We start from the raw sequence: 21,275 nt of genomic DNA on the forward strand, positions 1-21,275 counted from the left end.
CAATGGATGGCGCTAAAAGAGCCCTGGACCAGGAACTGGGCATTCTAGGTTCTTGCCTTTACCTTGGGCAAGTCACCTGGACAGTTCTGTTCCTTGATATCCTTATCTGTAAGATGGGGGGAATGACTGCCCACTACTTCACCAGAAGTTATGAAGGATCAAATGAGATCATCTGTATGGAAGAAATGATCAGAGATGACAAATAAAGGAGTCGGGTGCTTTGTGCCCTGTAGTGTGTGAGGAGGAAACACCCTGTATTCATTCATTTGCTGTGTGTCCTTGGACAAATACATTCCCATCTCTGGGCTTCCACTTCCCATCTGTGAAATGATGTAGTTGCTCTAGGGCATTGGTTCTCACCCCAGGCTGCACGTTAGATTCTCTTGGATTCTCTTGGAAGCTTTTAGAAATCCTGATACTCAGCCTTATTCTGGGGTTAACTAAATCAGAATCCCAGGGTCAGACCCAGTTAGCAGTATTTTTCAAAGTTTCTCAAATGGTTACACCATGAGCCAAAGTTGAGACCTCTGCCTGAGGGAAATGCTTCTCAACCCTGGCTATTCCTTAGTATCTCGAGGGGAACTTTTGCAAAAACAATGTCCTTTGGCAAATCAAATGAGAATCTCTAGAGACTGGGCCTGGAGCGCTGGCAATCTATCTTAGATCACGAGTAGTCAGGCTAGGAGTCACTGGTCTAGGTGATGTCGAAATGCTCTCTTTCTCTCACCTGGCCTGCTGAGCCCCAGTGATTCTAAAAGAAATGCCCCTCCCAGATTCCAAGGGCAAGGAGACCCTCCAAGGATCAGTGGCAACATCGGCTGTGTTTATTTCCGTCCTGGCTGGCAGTAGCATGGCCAGCTTCAGGGCAGGCACGCCTCTGGGGCCAGGATGCACTCGCGTGGCCCTGCTCCAGGGCGGTGCAGGCCTTCACTCATATTTGCAGAAATCCTTAAGTCCTTTGGGCAGGTGGAGCCCATCAATGGCCAACCGGTGCACCACACTCCTCTGGATCACCAGGCGGCACAGGGTCTGCAGCGATGGCACTGTGGAGAGAAGGCTGTCTAAGGCAAAAGCAGTGGGGGGTGGGGGGTGGGGCGGGGGAGCCGAGGCCGGAACCCAGATCTAGGTCTTGGTCCCTTCACACTCTGGCTCGGAGCTGTTTACATGATTGAGATAAGCACCTCTCGTGCAGCACTTCCCCAACACTGCAGCTCTGTCTCCTTGATAGCATCACCCTGCTCCCCTCCCTTCCCTTAGCAGCTTCTGGGGGCAGGGGTAGTGTCTGATTAACCTGAGCAACCCCAGCCTCCAGCACAGACCTGGCACAGAGAGGGTTCTCATCTACTGAAATCATAAAATGTGAATTCAGATGTATGGATTCCCAGGCGGTTCAGTGGTAAAGAATCCACTTGCCAACGTAGGAGCTGCAGGGGCTGTAGGTTCCATCTCTGGGTCAGGAAGATCCCCTGGAGGAAGGCATGGCAACCCACTCCAGTATTCTTGCCTGGAAAATCCCATGGACAGAGAAGCCTGGTGGGCTGCGGTCCATAGGGTCGCAAACTGCGGAAGCAACTGAGTGCGCACGCACACACACGCTTAGATGTATAAATAAAGGGCTTAATGGTGCTATCATGAACCAGACCTCAGGATTCAGAAGCTCTTAGGGGTTGAGGTGATGCCTTTAAACTCTGTATACTCAAATTGATGAGTATTTGTCTAATAGACATAACTCTCAGAGGACCAAAATCTAAAATTGGTTTAGAATTCATGCCCTAGGTTAATACAGAAAATAATTGGCAAAGCCAGAAAAGGGATTTAGAGGACAACTTAATCGATCACAGCCAAGGTGGGTAAATCGAGGCCCAAAGCCAGGGGAATTGACTTGTCCAAGGCCACAGGCAGAGGCAGAATCTGAAGTCAGATTCCCCCCTCCACCTTTTTTTTTTTTTTTTTAATATTTATGTATTTATTTGGCTGTGCCAGGTCTTAGTTGCAGCACGCAAACTCCTAGCTATGGCACGTGGGATCCAGTTCCCTGACCAGGGATGGAATCCCAATTCCCTGCATTGGGCCCACTGAGTCCTAGCCACTGGACCACCAGGGAAGTCCCAGGTTCCCCAACTTCTAAAGCAACCCTGGACAGACCAAGGCCTTGCCAGCTGGTCCAGAAGTCCTAGCAGGTTTCTGTCCCCACTGGGGGCCAGGAGGGGTCGCTGCCCAGGGGATGGGATACCTACAGCCATACTCCAGCTGGATCAAGCGCACGCTCTTGGTGGAGGCGAAGACGTCCACCACCGCGTAGAGGGGCTGGGCAGCTGGCAGCCCCCGGGCGCTGGGGCCCATGTCCTCGCCGTTGATGACGATATGCATGTCAGCCGTGCCATCCGGGCGCGGGCAGAAGAGAACGCCCAGGCGGCTGCGGCGCGCGGTCGGAGGCAGCACATTCAGTTCATAGAGCTGATCCAAGAGGTGGCTGTACAAACCCGGCCGGCTGCGGCCGACCAGGCGATCGCGGGGAATGCGAAACTGCTCGATGCAGAGATACGGTTCCACCAGGAGTGCTGGGGGGCGACTAGGGGCTAGGGCCTCTGCCTCCGGGCGGCCCTCCCGGGGCACGCGGTTATGATGGCGCGTGATGGCGAAGACCCAAGTATGCCCAAGGCTGACCAGGTCAGGTAGCGAAAACTCGGGCACGGCGGCCAGACTGGCGGGGTCCAGCGCGGTCAGGCCGAGGCGCAGGTGCCCGCACCAGCCCAGCTCTTTCTCCTCGATCTCCACCAGGAACAACTGGCCGGGGGCCAGCGGCTCGCGACTGAAGCACACACCGTGGGCGAAGCTCTCCACGCGTGTGGCCCGCGTCCCGGAGAGGTCGACGCGGATGTTGGCACCGTGCACTGGGTGGAAGCGGGTGGGAGGGGGCTCGGGGCGCGCCGGTCCCCGCGGAGCACCCAACCCCACGGGGTCGGAGACAGCAGCCATCTCCCGGCCATGGGGCAGATCGGCGGGCGCCGGAGGCTATTTTGGGCAGCGGACTCAGATGGTGACCGCCGGGGGAGGGGGAGTGTACCATGTAAGGTATTGCCCTCCGCCCACCGACTCCCTTCCCCAAGGCTCTGCCCAGGGGTCCTAGCGCCGCTAGTTTGGCCATCCCGCCTCGATGCGAGTCCCAGGAGGCTCGGGACCGCCGGCGCCCGGGATGCGACCTGCCGAACCCGCTGACCTTCGCCCGGGTGGAACCTCCGCCGCCCCCGTCCTGCCCGCCTGGGTCCTTAGAGGCCAGAAGGGGGCAGGAGGCGGCCCGTCATGTGATGCCGGGGCACACGTGACTCGGAGTACACATGACTTCCCGTCGCCGGGCCGGCACCTCCAGGAGAGCAAGGACGCGAGGGAGCGGAGGTGAGAGGGATCCCGGGGCTGGAAGGGATCCCGGAGGCTGGAAGCGATCCCGGAGGTTGGAAGCGATCCGGGAGCGCCCCGGGCGGGGCGCGACGGAGGAGGCACGGCGGGTGGGAGCTGGGGCAGGGCAGGGTCTTCCCTGGAGGGTGCGCCGCCAGCTCCCCGCCAGGGGCGGCCGAGCACAGAGCGGGCTAGGCCACAGCGGGCACCCGCTTCCCGCCGCAGATGTTCCGAGACGAGCTGTGGCCGCCAGTCCTCTTCCTGCTGCAGCTGCTGCTGCTGCTCGCCTGCTCGCCCGAGGGCGAAGCGGCCCCCGACCAGGACGAGATCCGCTTCCTGCCCGGGCTGGCCAAGCAGCCTTCTTTCCGCCAGTACTCCGGCTACCTCAAAGGCTCCGGCTCCAAGCGCCTCCACTACTGGTCTGCAGCCCTGTCTCCTAGGACGGGGTTGGGAGGGGGGCACTGCAGTGCCCACCGTGGGGGAAGATGATGGTGTGGGGGGTTGTCCTTAAGACCCCTGAGGGATCGGACTTGCCTGGGGGTCCGCTGGTTAAGGCTGCAGTGCTTCCAGCTGCAGGGGACTGGGTTTCCATCCCTGGTTGGGGGACTAAGAACTCGCATGCTCTGCCGTCAAAGTGAGATGAAGAAGAAGAAAAAAAATCCCTGAGGAAATCCAGGAGTAGGGAAGGCTGGAAGACCGAGCTGCACCCAGTCCCCCACACCAGCACCCATCCTAGACTGACTCCCCGCCCCGCACCCCCAGGTTTGTGGAGTCCCAGAAGGATCCGAAGAGCAGACCCGTGGTTCTGTGGCTCAATGGAGGGCCAGGCTGTAGCTCCCTTGACGGCCTCCTGACAGAGCACGGCCCCTTCCTGGTGAGTGGAGAGCAGCGGGGTCACCCCCTGGTCAGAGGCAGGGAGGGGACAGTTCCCAAAGGAAAAGGCCCGGGAAGAGGGAGAAAAGGACTTTGGTCTTCCAAAAAATGTGTCCGTTTCCTGAGCCTCGGTTTCTTCATCCATACCCCTGACTTGACAGTTTCATATCTCAGGGGGTTTTGCCTGGTTGTGCAATACCCAGCAGGGTGACCTTCCCCCACTGCACCCCCCACCCAGCTGACTCTTGGAATTTAGCCATCTCTTTCCTCCACAGATCCAGCCAGATGGTGTCACCCTGGAGTACAACCCCTACTCCTGGAACCTGGTATCGCTGCCCCTTTGGGTCCTGGGTGGGTGTCTCAGCAGTTGGATGGGGAAGGGAACAGCCCCCCTCAACCCATTTCCACTTCCCCTCTAGATTGCCAACGTGTTATACCTCGAGTCCCCAGCTGGAGTGGGCTTCTCCTACTCCGATGACAAGTCTTATGCCACCAATGACACGGAGGTGAGTCCAGAGTCCGCCCTCGTCTCCCTGGCTGGCGTGACGCAAGGAGAAAGAGAGCCTGGTCTGGGGGCCCATTTGTGGCTCTGTCACCAGCTCTGGGGTGTGGGCTCGGACTAGTCACAGACTCTTGCACAAACAGGGTGGGTGGGTGTCATTATCTCTGAGATTGTTTGTAGCTCAAGCCCCACCACTTTCTGATTCCCTCTATCCTGCCCTCTCCAGGTCGCCCAGAGCAACTTCGAAGCCCTTAAAGATTTCTTCCGCCTGTTCCCGGAATACAAGGGCAATGAGCTTTTCCTGACTGGCGAAAGCTATGCCGGCATCTACATCCCAACCCTGGCAGTGCTGGTCATGCAGGACCCCAGCATGAACCTTCAGGTGCAGGGAGGCTGCAGGAGGGGAGGGAGGCCTAGACTTGTGGTTAGCAAGGTCAAACAGCTCCGCTCCTCCACCCACGTCTTGGGCAATCCCCTGCGGCAAGTCTCCCCAGGCATGTGGTACCCCAGGTCCTACCTCCCCCGCTCTATGAGCAGAACGTCAGCTCCTTCGTCCACCTCTTCCTTCATGACACCCCTTGCCACTCACTGGCCCCTCTGGGCTGCGTGCCTCCCCTGACCGGAAGCTCACTCATCAAGCTGCCAACTCCATTCTTTACACCGAGTGGCCTCCCCCGCCCAACCACTCCCACACACTGGGTTTCAGCTTCCAGACTGCTTAAGGTTTGGGTGGAGGTCAAAGGAGGCTCTTCTGGCCCACGTCCAGATGAGCTGAACGCCCTGGGTGTTTCACAGGGGCTGGCGGTGGGCAATGGACTCTCTTCCTACGAGCAGAATGACAACTCCCTGGTCTATTTCGCGTACTACCATGGCCTTCTGGGGAACAGGTATGGGAGAGGACCACTGGGCAATCCCTGTGGCGTGGCGGGTCATAGGGGTCTCAGGTCTGTCCTCCAGGCACATGCTATCTCGGGTCCTGCCCTGGTTTATGAGCAGAAGTTGGGGGGCAGGGGAGGTGGGTGAGGCTGGGATTTTGATGTGGAAAGATGAAAGGGTCTTTCATGTAAAGATCAGAATGTAAAGAAATGAAGGAGGGCTGGCAGGATGGCCCCAGGGCAGCTAGGTTTGAGAGCTACATACCACGCCCTCTGATAAATGTCTTTGTCCCCAGGAAACAGGTCCCTTGGGTCCAAGCCCTGACAGGGAAGTTGAGAAGGTGGGGTACTTGCCTTCTCTGGCCCACCATGGGCCTAAGCAGTTATCATTCATCTCTTACAGGCTCTGGTCTTCCCTGCAGACGCACTGTTGCTCTCAAAACAAATGTAACTTCCACGACAACAAAGAGCCAGAATGCCTGGCCAATGTGCGGTTCTGCCCCCGCCCTGCGCCACCGCCCGACAGCCCCCATCCTGCCCATCCCCCTTTATTTTATATCCTGCTTGGTGTTGTTTAGTTGGTTGTGTCCTATTATGTGACCCTGTGGACTGTAGCCCACCAGGCTCCTCTGTCCATAGGATTCTCCAGGCAGAAATACTGGGGTGGGGTGCCATTTCCTTCTCCAGGAGATCTTCCCGACTAAGGGATTAACCTGTTTCTCCCGCCTTCAGGCGGGTGCTTTGGAGTGTGGGTGCGGTCCCACGCCACTGCCCGAGGTCTCCCTATGAGGGGAAAGGGCATCTCCCTCGTCCAGCGTCTGATGTGCCATGGCTGTGCTCAGTGATGGCCACGCAGATTGCTCCTCCTCCAAAAGTCCCTTTCGAGGGAGATCGTATCATCCGCATTTTCCAGATAAGGAAACTGAGGCCAAGCATGTGGAAGTCACAGTGCTAGCAGAGGCACAAGGATAGGGGCCCAGGACCAGCAGATTCCTTCCACTGAGGCTCAGTTTCCCTAGGGGAGGTGGGGGAAGGATAATGGCCAGGCAAGTAGAACAGCAGTAAATCTTGGGCTGCGGGACTTCCCTGGTGCTCCCAACGGTTAAGGCTCCTTACTCCCAAGACAGGGCGTGCGGGTTGGATCCCCGGTCCATCGGGGAACTAAGATCCCATGTGCCGCCTGACAAGGCCAAAGAAAGAAAGAAAAAGTCTTGGGGCGCTGTTGGGGAGGTGGTGGGAGGCCAGGATTCCGTAAAGCATGGCGGCTTGGGGGGTGTCATTGCAGCTTCAGGAAGTGTCCCACATCGTGGCCAGCTCCGGCCTCAACATCTACAACCTCTATGCTCCATGTGCTGGGGGGGTGCCCAGCCATGTAAGGTAGGCCCTGGCAGGCGTCCCATGTGCCAACCCCAGCCCCATCTGGGTGCCCAGCACCCATTCCCCCCAACTGCGCTTGCAGGCATGAGAAGGATACTGTCGTGGTCCAGGATCTGGGCAACATCTTCACCCGCCTGCCACTCAAGCGGGCGTGGCATCAGGTGTGCATGGGCCCGGGCTTCCTCCCAGCAGGGACGGGGTGGGACAGCAGGGCAGGGAAGCCAAGATCCTGACCCTCTGTGCCCCCCCTCCCAGATGCTGCTGCGTTCCGGGGAGAAGGTGCACCTGGATCCCCCCTGCACCAACACCACGGCCGCCTCCAACTACCTCAACGACCCTCAAGTGCGGAAGGCGCTCCACATCCCCGAGCAGCTGCCCCGCTGGGACATGTGCAAGTGGGTTTCTGTGGGTGCTCGTGGCCCGTGGGTGGCGGACTGTTGGGGCCTGTGGGCCTCAGAAAGGTCCCCAGGCATACTGTGCCTAGGGTTTCTCATTGAGGACACCAGGTGCATTTGGCTTGTGACCATGAATTGTTCCAATAGGATGTTCAAGGTCCCTGACCCCCAGATGGACTGATATTCAGCCACTTAACTCTTCAGTGGCCACACTGGTTGTTAAAATGTCAGTTGCTTACACTGGTATTTAGTAGACACTCCCATCCCCTGCCCCTCCCTGACTTTAGTACCACCTGCAGCTGTCTCCTGTGACACCTACAAGTAAGAAGGTGACCACAGCAGGGGCCAGTCAGGTCCATTCTGATTGGTCAGCACGAGCCCTTCTGCCCTAACGCCAGTGGCACCCCAGCCATGGTAAAAAAGCATCCCTGTACATTTCTAAATGGGGGTGATTTGGGGTCTGCTGGATTCCAGCCCCACCTCCCCTCTAGGTGAGTCTAAGAGAGGTTACATGCCCAAGGAGGGGCTGGATCCCAGCTATCTGTCTCTTGGGCTGGAGCTTGGGAACAGGAGCAGGGAGGGGATGAGGTCTGATCTGTGGTCTCTTTTTCTTACTGCGCATGTGGTCCTGCAGCTTCCTGGTGAATATCCAGTACCGCCGTCTCTACCAAAGCATGTGTTCCCAGTACCTGAAGCTGCTCTCTGCACAGGTGAGTGGGCAGCAGCCACAGCTGGGTCCATCAGCAGCCTGGGACCCTGGAGCAGCGTGGCAAGGTGGGGGCTCCTTTAGGGCGCCGCTCGGGGCAGGGGAAGCTGAAACTCCCCAAAAAGTGAAGTCACTTGCCAAGAGCTGACTTGTGGTCAACAGGGTCAGGATTTTAACCTGGCTCTGTCCCTATCTGATGCTGCTCTGTGGGAAGAGTCTGAAGGGTCTCCATCAATCAAGGAGCCTTTAATGTGAGAAGAGCTAGTCAGATCATGTTACAAGGGGCAAACAGAGGTCCAGGGTGGGAGAGGACCTTGCCCAAGGTCACCTAGAAGATACGGTAGGTTACCTAGGAGATACTGGCTGAGCCAGGGCAGGACCAAGTTATACAGAGCACAGTGGGTAGAGTATGGGCTCTGGGGTCACTAGCCAGGTGACCCTGGGCAAGTTTCTCACATATCTGAGGCTTGATTTTCCCATCTGTAAAATGGGGTTACTATGGTATCATAGTAAAATGCTTCGTAGGTAAAGCATTCAGTAGGGCTCTCGCCATGTAGGAAGTGGTCAGAAAACACAAGAGTTTCCTGGTTTATGCAATTTAGCCAGTGGGTAGGGCTTGAACCAGGGGAGGGCTGGGGTCTGGGCTTATTCCAAACCCCTCATTTTCCCCCTTGTGCTGCTTCAGAAATACCGGATTCTGCTGTACAACGGCGATGTGGACATGGCCTGCAATTTCATGGGAGACGAGTGGTTTGTGGATTCCCTCAACCAGAAGGTGAGGCAGGGGCCCCAGCCCCAGGGTCAAGTAGGTGCGGAGGAGGGCAGACTGGCTGGGGCAGACAGAGAGAGCAAACCTGGAGGTGTTCCCGGCCCCGGAGGCCTGGCCGGTGGCTGCGAGCAGAGGCAAGGGGGCAGCTGCAGGCCGCTAAGTCTTTCCTGGCGGGGCAGATGGAAGTCCAGCGCCGGCCCTGGTTGGTGGACTACGGGGAGAGTGGGGAGCAGATCGCCGGCTTCGTGAAGGAGTTCTCCCACATCGCCTTCCTTACCATCAAGGTAGGACCTTGATGAGGACCAGCGAGGAGGGAGAGGGTGCGGCAGGACCTGCCTGTCCTTTTCTTCCGACCTTTATGCTGGGTTACCACATGGCCCCTGGAAGGGCAAATTCTGGGCAGGGATGGGATAAAGGGAGGGACCAGAGGAGGAAGGTCATGGGCTAGAGGGATCCCGTAGGATGAAGGAAGCACCCAGTGGCAGGGGTCGTCCAGGGAGGGAAATCTCACAAAACTTTGCCCTTCAGGGCGCTGGACACATGGTCCCCACCGACAAGCCCCAGGCTGCCCTCACCATGTTCTCACGCTTCCTGAATAAGCAGCCATACTGAGAACCACAGGACCAGCCCCCACTGCCTGATCCAGCTCTTCCCAGCCTCTCCTGCCAGAAGAGAGGGCCCCCTTTATGCAGAATGCCCCTGTGGGGCAGATCCCTGCTTCCAGAACGGCTCCCACCCCCCTCCACTGCCCTGTGCATCCCAGATCTGGCCCCACAGCCTCACTTGGGGGGAGTTTGCACTTTATAACTCACCAGGGTGGGGCCTAACCCCCTCCCTGCTGAAAGAATGGCCCTCATTGCACTGATAGCATCCCACAATCAAAACAAAGCTCAGAACAGCCCCACGGGGAGAGTGGACGGACTGTAATTGATGGATTGACTGTGATTATGGAATTAAATTGGGTACAGCTTAAAACCCCGTCTTCTCTGTGGCACTGAGGGTTATAGAGGACACTAGAGGCTGTGATGGGGTAAGGGAGGGGATGAGAGGCGGTGGAGTCCTGAATGCAGCTGCCAGGGTAGGGGCTGAGGGCTCAGACAGCTGCCGTGGAGGGTGGTGGGGCACTGGATGTTCGGGGGTCCCTGGTATCAGCGGGCCGGTTCTTCTCAATCACCTCTCGCAGCCCTTTGGCAAAGTGGAGGTCAGCCCCGATGGTGAGGAAGCCCTGTACAGGAAGGAGCAGAGAAAGGGGTCTCTTTATTCCATTACTGAGAATAGAGTTTAGAGACACAGAAAAGAATCCCTGGCCTCAATCTAGTGGGAGAGGCAGAGCACCAGAGCGGTTCTTATAACTCTCTGTGATGGGTGCTGAAATAAAGGCTGCAGGAAGTCCAGGAGGGCTTCCTGGAGAAGGCAAGCTCTTAGTTAAGACCTGAAAGATTAGTAGGCATTGGGGATGGAATCAGGGAAGAGTGTTCCAAGGTGAGGATGCAGCCTGTGCAAAGGGCTGGAGGAATCTGATATAAGGTTGAGATGAGAAGAAGCCGTTGAAAAAAAATTAATTAAAAAAAAAAAAGATGCCGTTGATAAGGGAGAAATAGGGATCGGGTCATGGAGGGCAGAGGAAAGCTGTAGAGGGAGGGGAAGGCTCTGCCTCCTTCCCCAGGCGCCCCTACTCACCGCGTGGTTTGTCACCACCTCGCGCACAAAGTCGATTCCCTCGGGGAGTGGGATCTGCACCCCACGCCAGGTCCGCTCTGTGGGCGGGAACAGTCAGCTTAGCCTGAACCCACCCAGCCCCTCCCCCGCCCTCTCCCCCGCCCTCCTCACACCCCCACCCCGACCCTACCATTGAGCATGGGCATCACTGCAATCTGCAGCAGAGTCTTCAGAGGGGTCTGCAGTGGTATCAGCTGGGAGTGGGGAGACAGGAAGTCAGGGCAGTGAGGAGGGGGTGGGCTGGCCTTCACTGCCCTCCCCAGACCCCAACCTTGTGCCTGCACTCCCTCTTCCCAACTCACTGCCAGTGACTCCAACGCAGATTGGTTTGAGTAGATTCGGAACCTATGGGAAAGAAAGAAGGGTCCCGTGGGCAGGGGCCCTTCAGGCCACCCAGGCCTGCCTACCCGAAGCCCTTGAGCTTCCGTCTTGGATGTTCCACCCACACACCTTTCCAGGGGGTTCTAGCACTTTCCAGCTGTGCATCCTTGGGTGAGTTGTTTCTCCCTCTTCAGGTCTCCTTTCTCCAAGTTTGCTACCTTTTTGTTTTGTTTTGTTTTGTTTTGAATCTCAAGTCTGCTACTTTTTATTTGTAGAGCACCTCCTATAGCCAGACTTTTGCTGATGGCTTTCCGTGTGTTGAGGCTTCCCTGGGGGCTCAGATGGTAAAGAGTCTGCCTACAATGCAGGAGACCCGAGTTCAATCCCTGGATTGGAACGATCCCCTGGAGAAGGAAATTGCACCCCACTCTAGTATTTGTGCCTGGAGAATCCCATGGACCGAGGAGCCTGGTAGGCTACAGTCCATGGGGTCGGACACGACTGAGCAACTTCACTTTCACTTCCGTGTGTTGTTTACTTTTATTTAGCAAAACCGTCAGTGCTTGCTTCCTGCCAGATACCAGGCATGTTAAAAAGCTAAATACTGAAATATTTTTAAATGCCACATGATTTAATCCTCATAACAACCCTAAGGAATAGGCACTATTAAAATTTGCATTCCTAGAGGCCCAGAGAGACTGATTTGCAGAAGGTCACACAGCTGAGAAATTCCAGAACCTGCCTCTAGAATCTAGGCTCTTGTAAAGTGTTCTACACCAGCCACACAGTAGCCACTAGCTACCATGGTTATAGAAATGAGCAAGTGAGGAACTATTTCATTATAATTAAATGTATACAGCCACCAGTGGCTAGCGCCTGCTACACTGAACAATATAGCCTTAGACAGCAGATGCTACTATTTTCTATATTTAATACATGAGGAAAATGAAGCTCAGAAAGATAAAAGGACTTGTTTCAAGATCACAAAACTAAGTTGTGCAAAAATCTATGTTCTTACGCACTTTGCTGTGTGACAGTGGGTGTGTCATTTAACCTTGCCGGGCCAGCTAGATCATCTCTCATCATACCTGCTCTGCCTGCTTCTGGGTGGTTGAGGATGCAGAGAAATTACACTGTAATGAAACGCTTGATGCGTTAACAAGACCCTGGCTCTCAGGTGGCTGATAGCTATGACTGAATTTTGGGCTTCCCTGGTGGCTCAGAGGTTAAAGCGTCTGCCTCCAATGTGGGAGACCTGGGTTCTATCCCTGGGTCGGGAAGATCCCCTGGAGAAGGAAATGCTTCCCAGTATCGCTGGGCAGGTATGATTATCCTGAAGGAACTGACGCTCAGAGAGGTTACGGGCTCGCCCAAGACCCTCAGACACCTGCCCACCTGCGCAGGTCCAGCTGGGTGCGCAGCGCCTTCCCCCGGAGGGCCATCTTGGCGCTGAGTCGGGCATCCTGGGTGGGAAAGCGGGGAGGGTGGTGTTACTGCCCGAAAGGGGGTAGCGGCCCCCCTCCTTGACCCTCTGCATCCCCTGCTCTGGTGTCCACACCATGATCATGCTGGACAGCTGGACCTCGGGCTGGTTGGGTGGCACCAGGGCGATGGTGACACTGGCGGTGACAGAGACGGTGGTGCCCGAGGGCTTGATGGTGCAACGAGGAGGCTCTGTGACCCGCAGCTCCAGCTTCAGCGGAGAGTCGATCACTGCCGGGCTCTGGGACACAGCAGGGAGGGCCAGTCAAGTCCTCCCTGAGGAGTCCCTGGGGCGGAGTGGGTAATTTCACCTCTGGGAGCACATAGACACAAATAGGAAGACAGCGGTGGCTTCCGGAACCCTCCAGGACTGTGTCCAGCCTCTGCCTTTGCTCAGACAAGGGAATGTCTCGTTCTAGGAATGCCTCCTTCCTTCTCTTTCTGTTTTCCCATGTTCTCAATATTCAGGACCCACCTCCAAACCAGACTCCCCCAGAACAGTCTCTTTGCATAAAATACCCCAGGGAATTCCCTAGTAGTCCAGTGGTTAGGGTCTGCCTCCAAGTAGGAGGTGCAGGTTCGATCCCTGGGTCTGGAAGATCCCCTAGGGAAGGAATGGCCACCCACTCCAGTATTCTTGCCTGGAGAATCCCATGGACAGAGGAGCCTGGCAGGCTGCAGTCTATGGGATCGCAAAGAGTCGGCCACAACTTAGCGACTAAACCACCACCACCAGCACTGGTTAGGACTCTGAACTTTCACTGCTGTGGGCCTGGGTACAATCCCTGGTCAGGGAACTAAGATCCCACAAGCCACATGACTTGACAAAAAAATTAATAAATAACAAAACTCAGCGCCCTGCCATATCTTTTTTCTTGGACCTGCTGAGCTATTTCTTCTACAGGCAGTGTCGTGACCACCTGCTTGCTTTTCACCAAACACTTCACACGTGTTCGCTCATTTAAACCTCACAGTAACTGTGTGGAGCAGGTGTTAACGTATACCCACTTTTGAGATGGGAAAATTGAGGCAGAGGGAGGTTAAGTAACCTGTCCAAGTTGTGTTAGTGAGTTGAAGAACTGGGACTGAGACCCAGGCAATCATGGCAACAGAGTCCACGCTCTTAACAGTGCTCGGCCACGACGATGAGGCCAGTGATGACGACAAGGATAGCATTCATAGCAGCTGGTGTTGTCATTAAAAGTATTAACGCATTCAATCCTCATGACAACTCTGGGAGGCTACACAGTATAGAGAAGTAGGGTAACCTTGAATCACCGAGATTCATACCCAGGTTCAAATCCCAGCTCCATCATTTTATAAACTAGAACCAAGAACAAGTCCTTTAATGATCACTAAAGATATGGACAGGGGTTTGGGTAAACTCTGGGAGTTGGTGATGGACAGGGAGGCCTGGTGTGCTGCAGTTCATGGGGTCGCAAAGAGTCGGACACGACTGAGCGACTGAACCGAACTGAAGTATTTTTTTAAAACTTTTAACTCTCCATTAAACAAGGGAAAAGAAGCAAAAAGGATAATACCCGGGTCTCCCACATTGCAGGCAGATTCTTTACCATCTAAGCCCGTAGGGAGGCCCAGGCTGATATTTCAGTTGCTATTAAAGTCCCTACACTGGCCTGCCTTGGGTTCTCAGCCCACCTTCATCCTGGTTTTCCCGAAAGAGATGAAGCAAGAGTAGCAAAGTCTTCCTCGCAGACCTGGGAAGCTTCATAGACTCTGGCCAAGTCAGGGGCTGTGGCCACAGGCAGGCCAGGCCTTCTGTCTACTCTGTGGCTGCCGCTGGGGGCCCTGCTCGCCTCGCCAGTCCCCTCATGGGTGTACACTTGGTGTGCCCACCCGCCTGACCAGGCTCCCACCTCCCACCCACACTCACCATCAGGACGATGCTCCCAAAGTAGGAGGCCCTCAACACCATATCCAGGTCATGAGGTACCTGCGCAGGGGAATCGGGGGTAAGGCAGAAGCCGCATCACAGGCCCCACCTCACAAACAGATCCCGGCTTACCTTGTCCCCCACCAGAGAGAGCTTCAGAGCTCCTGCCCGGAAGTAGCTCTCCATGGCAGAGTCGAAGAAGAACTCAGAGAAGGCCACGTACACCATCCGCTCTTCCTCCTGCAGCTGGGGCTCCACCGCCCGGTTGGGCAGACTCCAGTTGGCCTCAGTCAGGGGATAGAAGGCCCCCTGGTGTTGGAGGATCAGGGTCAGGGCCAGGCAGACTGGTCCAGCACCCGGATGTCTTGAGGCATATAATTCACAGTCCCCAGACGGCATGGTGGAGGCCTGGACCTTGTTGTTGACCTTGGGGGGACTCAACAGGTACTTTTCTTAAAAAGCATGGAAGGGAGGGTAGCTGGAGTGCTCCGAGGGCGCAGTCCCATCCGACTGAAGGAGCGACACACGAGAGGGTTCACGGGGGAGGTGGCCCTTGAGTGGGCCTTGAAAACTAGACGGTAATAATGATGGCAACTACTGCCTCCACGTACGGAGCACTTCTGTGCCGCTTACCTAGACCAACTCCTTTAATCCACACAACATCCCATGAGATTATCTTTTCTTACTGTATTATTTCCATTTCCAATATCACACAGCTAGTAAGTGGCAGAGCGGGAGCTGACCTTCCGGCACTCTAACAGGCCTCTCTGCTCTGAAACTCGGCAACACTCCATTAGAGAAAGCAATGGGCATGGCCACAGACTAGTTGAGTGGCCTTGGACAAGGGACGTGGCCTCCCTGAGCAAGTCTGCACATCCCAGAAATAAAACATCAGGACCTGATTTACAGGGTTATGAGAGGAGGGAATGAGATTGCGTGCGTTAAAGCTGAATGTTCAGTTCCTTCCGGGAGAGATGGCGGAAGACAGTACGTGAGCAAAGGCCCTGAGATAGGAAGCAAAGGGCATCTTTGGGAAAGAGTAGCAGTTTCCCAGGTGGCATTGGAGTAAAGAACTCGCCTGCAACGCAAGAGACGTAAGAGACGTGGGTTCAATCCCTGGGTCGGGAAGATCCCCTGGAGGAGGGCATGGCAACCCACTCCAGTATTCTTGCCTGGAGAACTCCACAGACAGAGAAGCCTGGAGGGCTACAGTCCACAGGGTCGCAAAGAGTTGGACACAACTGAAGCGATTTACTATACACACACACACACACACACACACACAGCTGCAAAGGATGAAGCTGGAAAGGTGGGACACACACACACACACACACACACAGAGCTGCAAAGGATGAAGCTGGAAAGGTGGGACCAGACCAGATTAACAAGGCTCAAGTGTCAGACCCAGGAGTTGAGCCTGAGGCCACAGCATCCCCGCCAGTGGAGTGGCCACATCACAGTGTGCTTTAGGGGAGAAGGAGGGGGTCCAGTTGCACACACCAGCTGGGCAGCTCACCCGGAATCCCATGTCCAGGTTGCTGGTGGAGGCCACGGGATCCTTCAGGAGGGAGTAGTCGATGCCCACGAGCTCGTCCACAGCACTGCGCACTGTGGGGAGGGGCTGGAGTCACGCAAAGCTGTGTGGTGCTGGGCTGGGTGCTTAGGCTCTCTGGGCCTCAGCTGCTTACTCATAGAAGGGGGATTAGAATACTTCCCTCACAGGGTGCTTATGAAGCTCAAATCAGTTTTACTATAAGTGGAAAGCATTTAGTTCCTAGTGTGCAGTGGTCAACAGTGTTAGCTATTATTATTGTGGCTTTTGTTGTTCTCTTGGTTTGTTTTTGGCCGCACTGCTCAGCTTGCTGCATTTTAGTTCCCCAACCAGGAACTGAACCTGGGGACATGGCAGTGAAAACACTGGGTTCTAACCACTGAGCCACCAGGGACCCCCCCCCCACCCCCCGATGACGATTATTGTTGTTGTTGTTGTTTGCTGCTACTACTACTACATAGGTTTCATCAAGTCACTAAATAATATTGCAAGGGAGAGACTTCCCTGGTGGGCCAGTGGCTAAGACTCCATGCTCCCAATGCAGGGGCCCGGGTTTGATCCCTGGTCAGGGAATTAGATCCCACATGCCGCAATTAAGAGTTTGCATGCTGCAACTAAAGATCCTGCATGTCACAATTAAGACCTGGCACAGCCAAATAAATAAATAAAAAGAAATTTAAGAAATACTGTAAGATGGCAAGGGATTCCCTTCTCTCAATGGTTTGGTTTCCCCTGCCCTCTCCTTCCCATCCTGTACCCCATGCATGTGACATGATGATCTCATCTCTTAGGGAAAGGGAAGTCATGTTAACTGAGCTCCTATTAAGTGCTAGGAGTTGAATACAAATGAGGCCCTCACAGCAGACGCGTATTAAGGATCACGACCACCATGCCCTCAGTCAACCCTCACAGCGAGCCCTGAGGAAGTGTTGTCAGCCAAGCAAGGAAACCAAAGAGGGAGAGAGTGAGTACTGACCACACGGAGTCGGTGGCAGGAGGCTACCTTTGAACCCAGGGCTGCTCCACCACAGGGCGGGGAAGGGGTCTCCTCAAATGCTACCTGACAGCTGCCCACCCAGCCTCCTCCCCACCCCCGCGCCAGGGCGAGGCCCAGAGCTCCCCACCCTGTCTGCACAACTCACCAGGCACGGTGTCCAGCAGCGAGTTGAGAAGCACAGTCCCTGCGTGGTAGAGCACGGGGCAGATCTGGGAGGTGGCGGCCCCAGTCAAGGTCTTGGCAAGAGAGGGCACACCCACCCCCCGTTGTCCTCCAACACGTGCCCCCCCCTCCTGCCACTGTCCGCACCTGCTGGTTGAGGAGGAAGCGCATCCCTGAGGTGATGAACGTGGAGAGGAATTCATACACCTTCCTGTGAGGAGAGGAGAGGCCAGGTGAGTCCAGACCCTGCCCTCACCCCAACCCAGTTCTGGGAGAAATCAGTGATCAGAGATGGGGGTGGGTGGGCAGAATACCTCTACTTCAACTTAATTTACCACCTCTTTAGTGGAATTTCCATTAAAGATGTGGGCTCAAATTCCTTCTCCATACTGGTTCTGAAGACCTCCTCTCACCCCATCCCCCACCAATCAAATGAATGGACCCAGAGTTCCTCAAGCCTCTGAGCATCCTCAGCTCCATATCCTTACTCCTGTCTTCCCTTACATCCTCAGTGCTCCCACCCTTATTTTCCTATCTGGGCACAGATGCTTCCTCTTCCAGGCAGTCCTCCTAGATTATTCTTCTCTGAACTCCTCCTCCTCCTCCCAGAGTACTTTCTTGGTCCCTCTCTCAAGGCCCCAACGACAAATGTTTCATCCCTCCAGCCCGGCTCAGTGTCCTGTCTGAATCCTGGAGGCCTGGCCTACACTTCGTTTGTTGAATGAATAAAAAAAAAACTGTGTATCAACACCAGATAATAAATCCACCATTTTCTCTCCCCCACCTTCTTTCAGAACCAGCACAAATTCCCCTTCTCAGCCCCAATCCTGGAACTATGTTATTATTTTTGTTATTAGTGGTTAAGAGCTACCGATTATTGAGAGCCCAGTACATGCCCACTGTATACACTAGGTCCTCACAGTGAGGACCTAAGCGGTGAGCCCATATTATATGTGAGGTACTGTTATAAATATTTTTACATAAATTAAGATGAACAGTCCTCACATCTCATAGAATAGGTCCTATTACCATCCCCATCTTTGAGAGCTTCAGCAACTTGCTCAAGTTCATAGCCAGGAAGTGGTGGGGCTGCAATCTGGACCCAATTGATCTGACTCCCAAGCCGGTGCATTGTGCATTGCACTAGGCAAATGGGCTGTGGGGCTGAAACGGGGGACGCTAGGATTGGGGACAGGGCTTACTTGAAAGTTCCCCCAAAGGCTGCATGCATTCTGGAGACAGAGGCCTGGCAGGAGACGTTGGACACTTTGATCCGGCCAGCGGGATCCCGGGAGAGCTGCAGAGCAGTGTGGATGGATACACCCTCGGCAGAGGCGTTGATATAGCCCCCATCGTAGCTGCGGCAGGGGTGGGAGTGTTAATGGTCACTCCAGCTTGGAGCTTAACCAAGTCTTTACTGTCCTCCTCCTCAACCCCCACCACCACCATGACCCCTCTTAATAAGGCTTATGTGCTTCTGCACAGTCCACCTGGCTGTGAAACGGGTGTGACGGCCCCTTTTGTACAGATGGAGAAACTGAGGCTCAGAAAGGCTAAGGGATTGCCCACAGCTCCACAGTTCCCCCAGGCTTCCCAATCCACTCTCCACTCCCCCAGGGGTGCCAGGTCCTCACAAGAACCAGTAGAGGAGCTGTCTCCGGAAGCGCAGCCCCCAGGAGGCATTGTTGATTTGTAGCACCAGCTCCTGGTCTGGCTGGAAATGGAGCTCAGAGAATGTCAGCTGCAGCTCTGTGACCTTCACCCTGTGTAGGAGGCCTCAGGGTCAGATTCAGGACCAAGAAAAGGGCATCCCACCCAACTGTAGTAAACTCATTTGCTCCTCTTCCGTTCCAGGTTTGGGGAAGCTGGGGTGAGTGGAATGAATTCTCCCATTGCCCGTCACGTGCCCAACCTGACCTGGGCGGCTAAAGACCACGGGCCTTTATCTCCTGTCCCTCGGACCTCTCCTATTAGCTCCACCCAGGTACCCTACACCCCACTCTCTTCCTTGGCCAAGTTTCTTGACTCCGCCTCTAGGGCCAGCCTCAATTCCACAGGTTTGGCTTTGCTTTTCTTGGTCCCGCCTACCTCTAGGCCATGCCTATCGGCTTGGTCCCGCCTCGGTAGGCGGGCCAGGCCTTCATCTTTTCCGGCCTCATCCTGTTTCTTAAGTCCAGCCTCCGCGATCAGGCCACGCCCCCAATCCACTCAGCCCTCCCTTCTCCCGAGACTCCGTAGGTATTTCCTAAGCCTCCGCCCCTGCTCAGGCCCCGCCCCCTAGACCCCGACTTACTCAGAGATGTTGTAGAAGAAGTGGCCCTCACTGCCCCGCAGATCCGGGATGGTCACGGTCTCCAGCTCTTGTTCCAGAAAGCGCAGCCCCTCCTGCTTCACTGAAGCCGCAGTGAGGTCCTTAGTTCCTGCGCACGCACACACGCGCACACACACACACACACACATACCTCACCTCCTCACTACCCGCCCCCACCCCACAGCACCCCCGCGCCTTACCCAGCTCCAGTGCCTTGGAGGTGATGCGAATCTTGCAGCCCGGGAGCTCGGCGTGAGCGCCAGCCAGCAGCGCTAGGATCAGGGCCCCGAAGAGGGCCATGGCGAGCGGGCCTGGGGATGGGGTGGGGATCGCAGGAGTCATCCAGGCCGCTAAAACCCATTCCTCGGATGGCCAACCAGAGGAGGGGGATGGCCCGGCTCGTTAAGCTCGAGATCGCTCTTTGGGGAACTTGCAACCAGTAACATTGCCTCCATTTGACAGATGCGGAAACTGAGGCTTAGGCGACGTGCTCCCTTACGCTCGGAGGATTTGGGGCACCGGAGGAGAGCAAGGGCACCTTCTCTGCTCCCTCGTGCAACCGCCGCGTGACGAGTCTGGACCTCCCGGGGATTAAGCCCCCCAGCCCCCACAGCAACCTCCCCTTTTCCTCGGCGGAGGGCGGGTGCGGCTTGCACGTTACCGTGGGAACGGCTGCACGCGCATTCCTGGGGGGTGGCTTGCGGTCTCCTAGGCCGCGAGTCTGAGAAGCCGAGGGAACAGGCGGCCGACCCGACCTCCGGCTCCCGGGGCTCCCGGCTCCTCCAGGTCCTAAATCCCTGTCGTTGGGATTCTGCCTGATGCCCCCCAACCCAATCTCAGCGCTCTCCTTCAGAGGCCCTTTTCCCCAGCCCGGGTTCAGTAGATCAGGGGGCTGGGCGAGAGTCTGAGGGCAGATAGGGGCGCGCCCCCAACTCACTCACGGTGGAGCTGGTGGTCGGCGCGGTCACGTGGGGGCGGCGGGCAGCGCAGGGGATCCAGGCGGCGGGGTCTGGCGGGCAGCGCTGGTCCAGCCGCCTTTATAAAGCCGAGCCTCCCCGAGCCCCCCTCCTCTCTCCCACTCTCCCCTCCTCCCTCGGAGATTGGGAGGGGATGGGGCGGGTCGCTGGCAACCGGGAGGGTGGAGAGGGCTGTACGGAGCCCCGTGACAAGCCTGGCCTTGTCAAGACAAGTGGGGGACCCAAGCGGGGCAAGAGGGAGGGAAGTGCAGAAGTCAGCCCGCCCAATGCCAGCAGTCCCTGCTTGGCTGGGACCTTGGTTCAGTTTCCCCCTACCCATCTCTTTCTGTGTGATCCTAGGCAAGTCCCTTCCCTTGGGTGCCTGAGCCTCAATGTCCTCATCCAGTAAAATGTGTGTGATAATAGGAACCACCCCTTGGGCCCCAGCAAACCTCAAAGTCAATGCCCAAGGCGCGTACTTCCCTTTCCTTTCACTGAGCATCATCTCAAGACCTCTCCTTGCCAGGCTTCACTGTGGGAAGCCCCCACTGCCACCGCACCCCCAACTGTGTCACTAACCTGCAGATCTTCAGGGTCGAGAGACCTCTCCAACTGGGGTTCAAGCAAACACTGCCAATCCAGGAGGACACACACAAGCTGCTGGAATCACCCTCAGGGGGACTATTTCCCCAAGGGCTGTGGGCTTCTGGTGAGCCTCTGAAGCTAGGTTCTCTGCACGTGCACTGCCTACAGATGGCCCCAGCTCCCAGGACAGGCTCAGGGCGTGCAACCTTTTTGTTATCAAATGTGTGAAAGCAGGAAAGAGAAATAATGATGGTTCACGTCCATTGAACATGTGTTTAAGCACAAAACACTACTCCAGACATGATGACCAACTCCTCCTAATTTCCCCAGAACTTTCCCAGATTTTGAAACTCCAAGTCTCTCTGCCTGGGACCCCCCGCCCCCAACACCACACACACATACA

The 21,275-nt window shown here is 55.9% G+C and overlaps 3 protein-coding genes across 8 annotated transcripts; 1 reads left to right on the forward strand and 2 right to left on the reverse strand.

The window, feature by feature from the left end:
• Nucleotides 1-802: 802 nt before the first annotated feature.
• Nucleotides 803-4,156, reverse strand: NEURL2 (neuralized E3 ubiquitin protein ligase 2). 2 transcript variants are annotated; one of them, XM_069548670.1, is made up of 3 exons: nt 2,238-3,416; nt 1,320-1,504; nt 803-1,043 (listed from the first exon to the last, which is right to left on the reverse strand). In XM_069548670.1, the coding sequence occupies exons 1-2, from the start codon at nt 2,977-2,979 to the stop codon at nt 1,338-1,340; spliced, it is 909 nt and encodes a 302-aa protein (XP_069404771.1). In that variant the 5' UTR covers nt 2,980-3,416; the 3' UTR covers nt 803-1,043; nt 1,320-1,337. The 2 variants fall into 2 exon arrangements, with proteins under 2 accessions (XP_069404771.1, XP_069404772.1); XM_069548671.1 differs by lacking the exon at nt 1,320-1,504 and having other exon boundaries at nt 2,238-4,156.
• Nucleotides 2,299-11,954, forward strand: CTSA (cathepsin A). Of its 3 annotated transcripts, XM_069548658.1 has the most exons (16): nt 2,299-2,670; nt 2,782-3,396; nt 3,622-3,815; nt 4,159-4,270; nt 4,545-4,595; nt 4,689-4,775; nt 4,998-5,153; nt 5,567-5,658; nt 6,050-6,134; nt 6,932-7,023; nt 7,106-7,184; nt 7,279-7,418; nt 8,053-8,128; nt 8,810-8,899; nt 9,073-9,177; nt 9,422-9,868. In XM_069548658.1, exons 3-16 carry the CDS (start codon nt 3,622-3,624, stop codon nt 9,503-9,505), a joined length of 1,443 nt encoding a protein of 480 aa, XP_069404759.1. In that variant the 5' UTR covers nt 2,299-2,670; nt 2,782-3,396; the 3' UTR covers nt 9,506-9,868. The 3 variants fall into 3 exon arrangements, with proteins under 3 accessions (XP_069404759.1, XP_069404760.1, XP_069404758.1); XM_069548659.1 differs by lacking the exon at nt 2,299-2,670 and having other exon boundaries at nt 3,339-3,451; XM_069548657.1 differs by lacking the exons at nt 2,299-2,670; nt 9,422-9,868 and adding an exon at nt 11,209-11,954 and having other exon boundaries at nt 3,374-3,451.
• Nucleotides 9,802-20,713, reverse strand: PLTP (phospholipid transfer protein). Of its 3 annotated transcripts, none has more exons than XM_069548655.1 (16): nt 20,269-20,713; nt 19,532-19,642; nt 19,314-19,413; nt 18,655-18,783; nt 18,223-18,378; nt 17,168-17,231; nt 17,004-17,067; nt 15,826-15,917; nt 14,442-14,618; nt 14,310-14,369; nt 12,492-12,656; nt 12,329-12,396; nt 10,915-10,957; nt 10,743-10,806; nt 10,574-10,650; nt 9,802-10,118 (listed from the first exon to the last, which is right to left on the reverse strand). In XM_069548655.1, exons 2-16 carry the CDS (start codon nt 19,629-19,631, stop codon nt 9,987-9,989), a joined length of 1,491 nt encoding a protein of 496 aa, XP_069404756.1. In that variant the 5' UTR covers nt 19,632-19,642; nt 20,269-20,713; the 3' UTR covers nt 9,802-9,986. The 3 variants fall into 3 exon arrangements, with proteins under 3 accessions (XP_069404756.1, XP_069404755.1, XP_069404757.1); XM_069548654.1 differs by having other exon boundaries at nt 20,273-20,680; XM_069548656.1 differs by lacking the exon at nt 20,269-20,713 and adding an exon at nt 19,993-20,101.
• Between the last annotated feature and the right edge of the window lie 562 nt (nt 20,714-21,275).

The sequence above is a fragment of the Ovis canadensis genome, chromosome 13 (genome assembly GCF_042477335.2).
Source record: "Ovis canadensis isolate MfBH-ARS-UI-01 breed Bighorn chromosome 13, ARS-UI_OviCan_v2, whole genome shotgun sequence".
Classification (NCBI taxonomy): domain Eukaryota; kingdom Metazoa; phylum Chordata; class Mammalia; order Artiodactyla; family Bovidae; genus Ovis; species Ovis canadensis.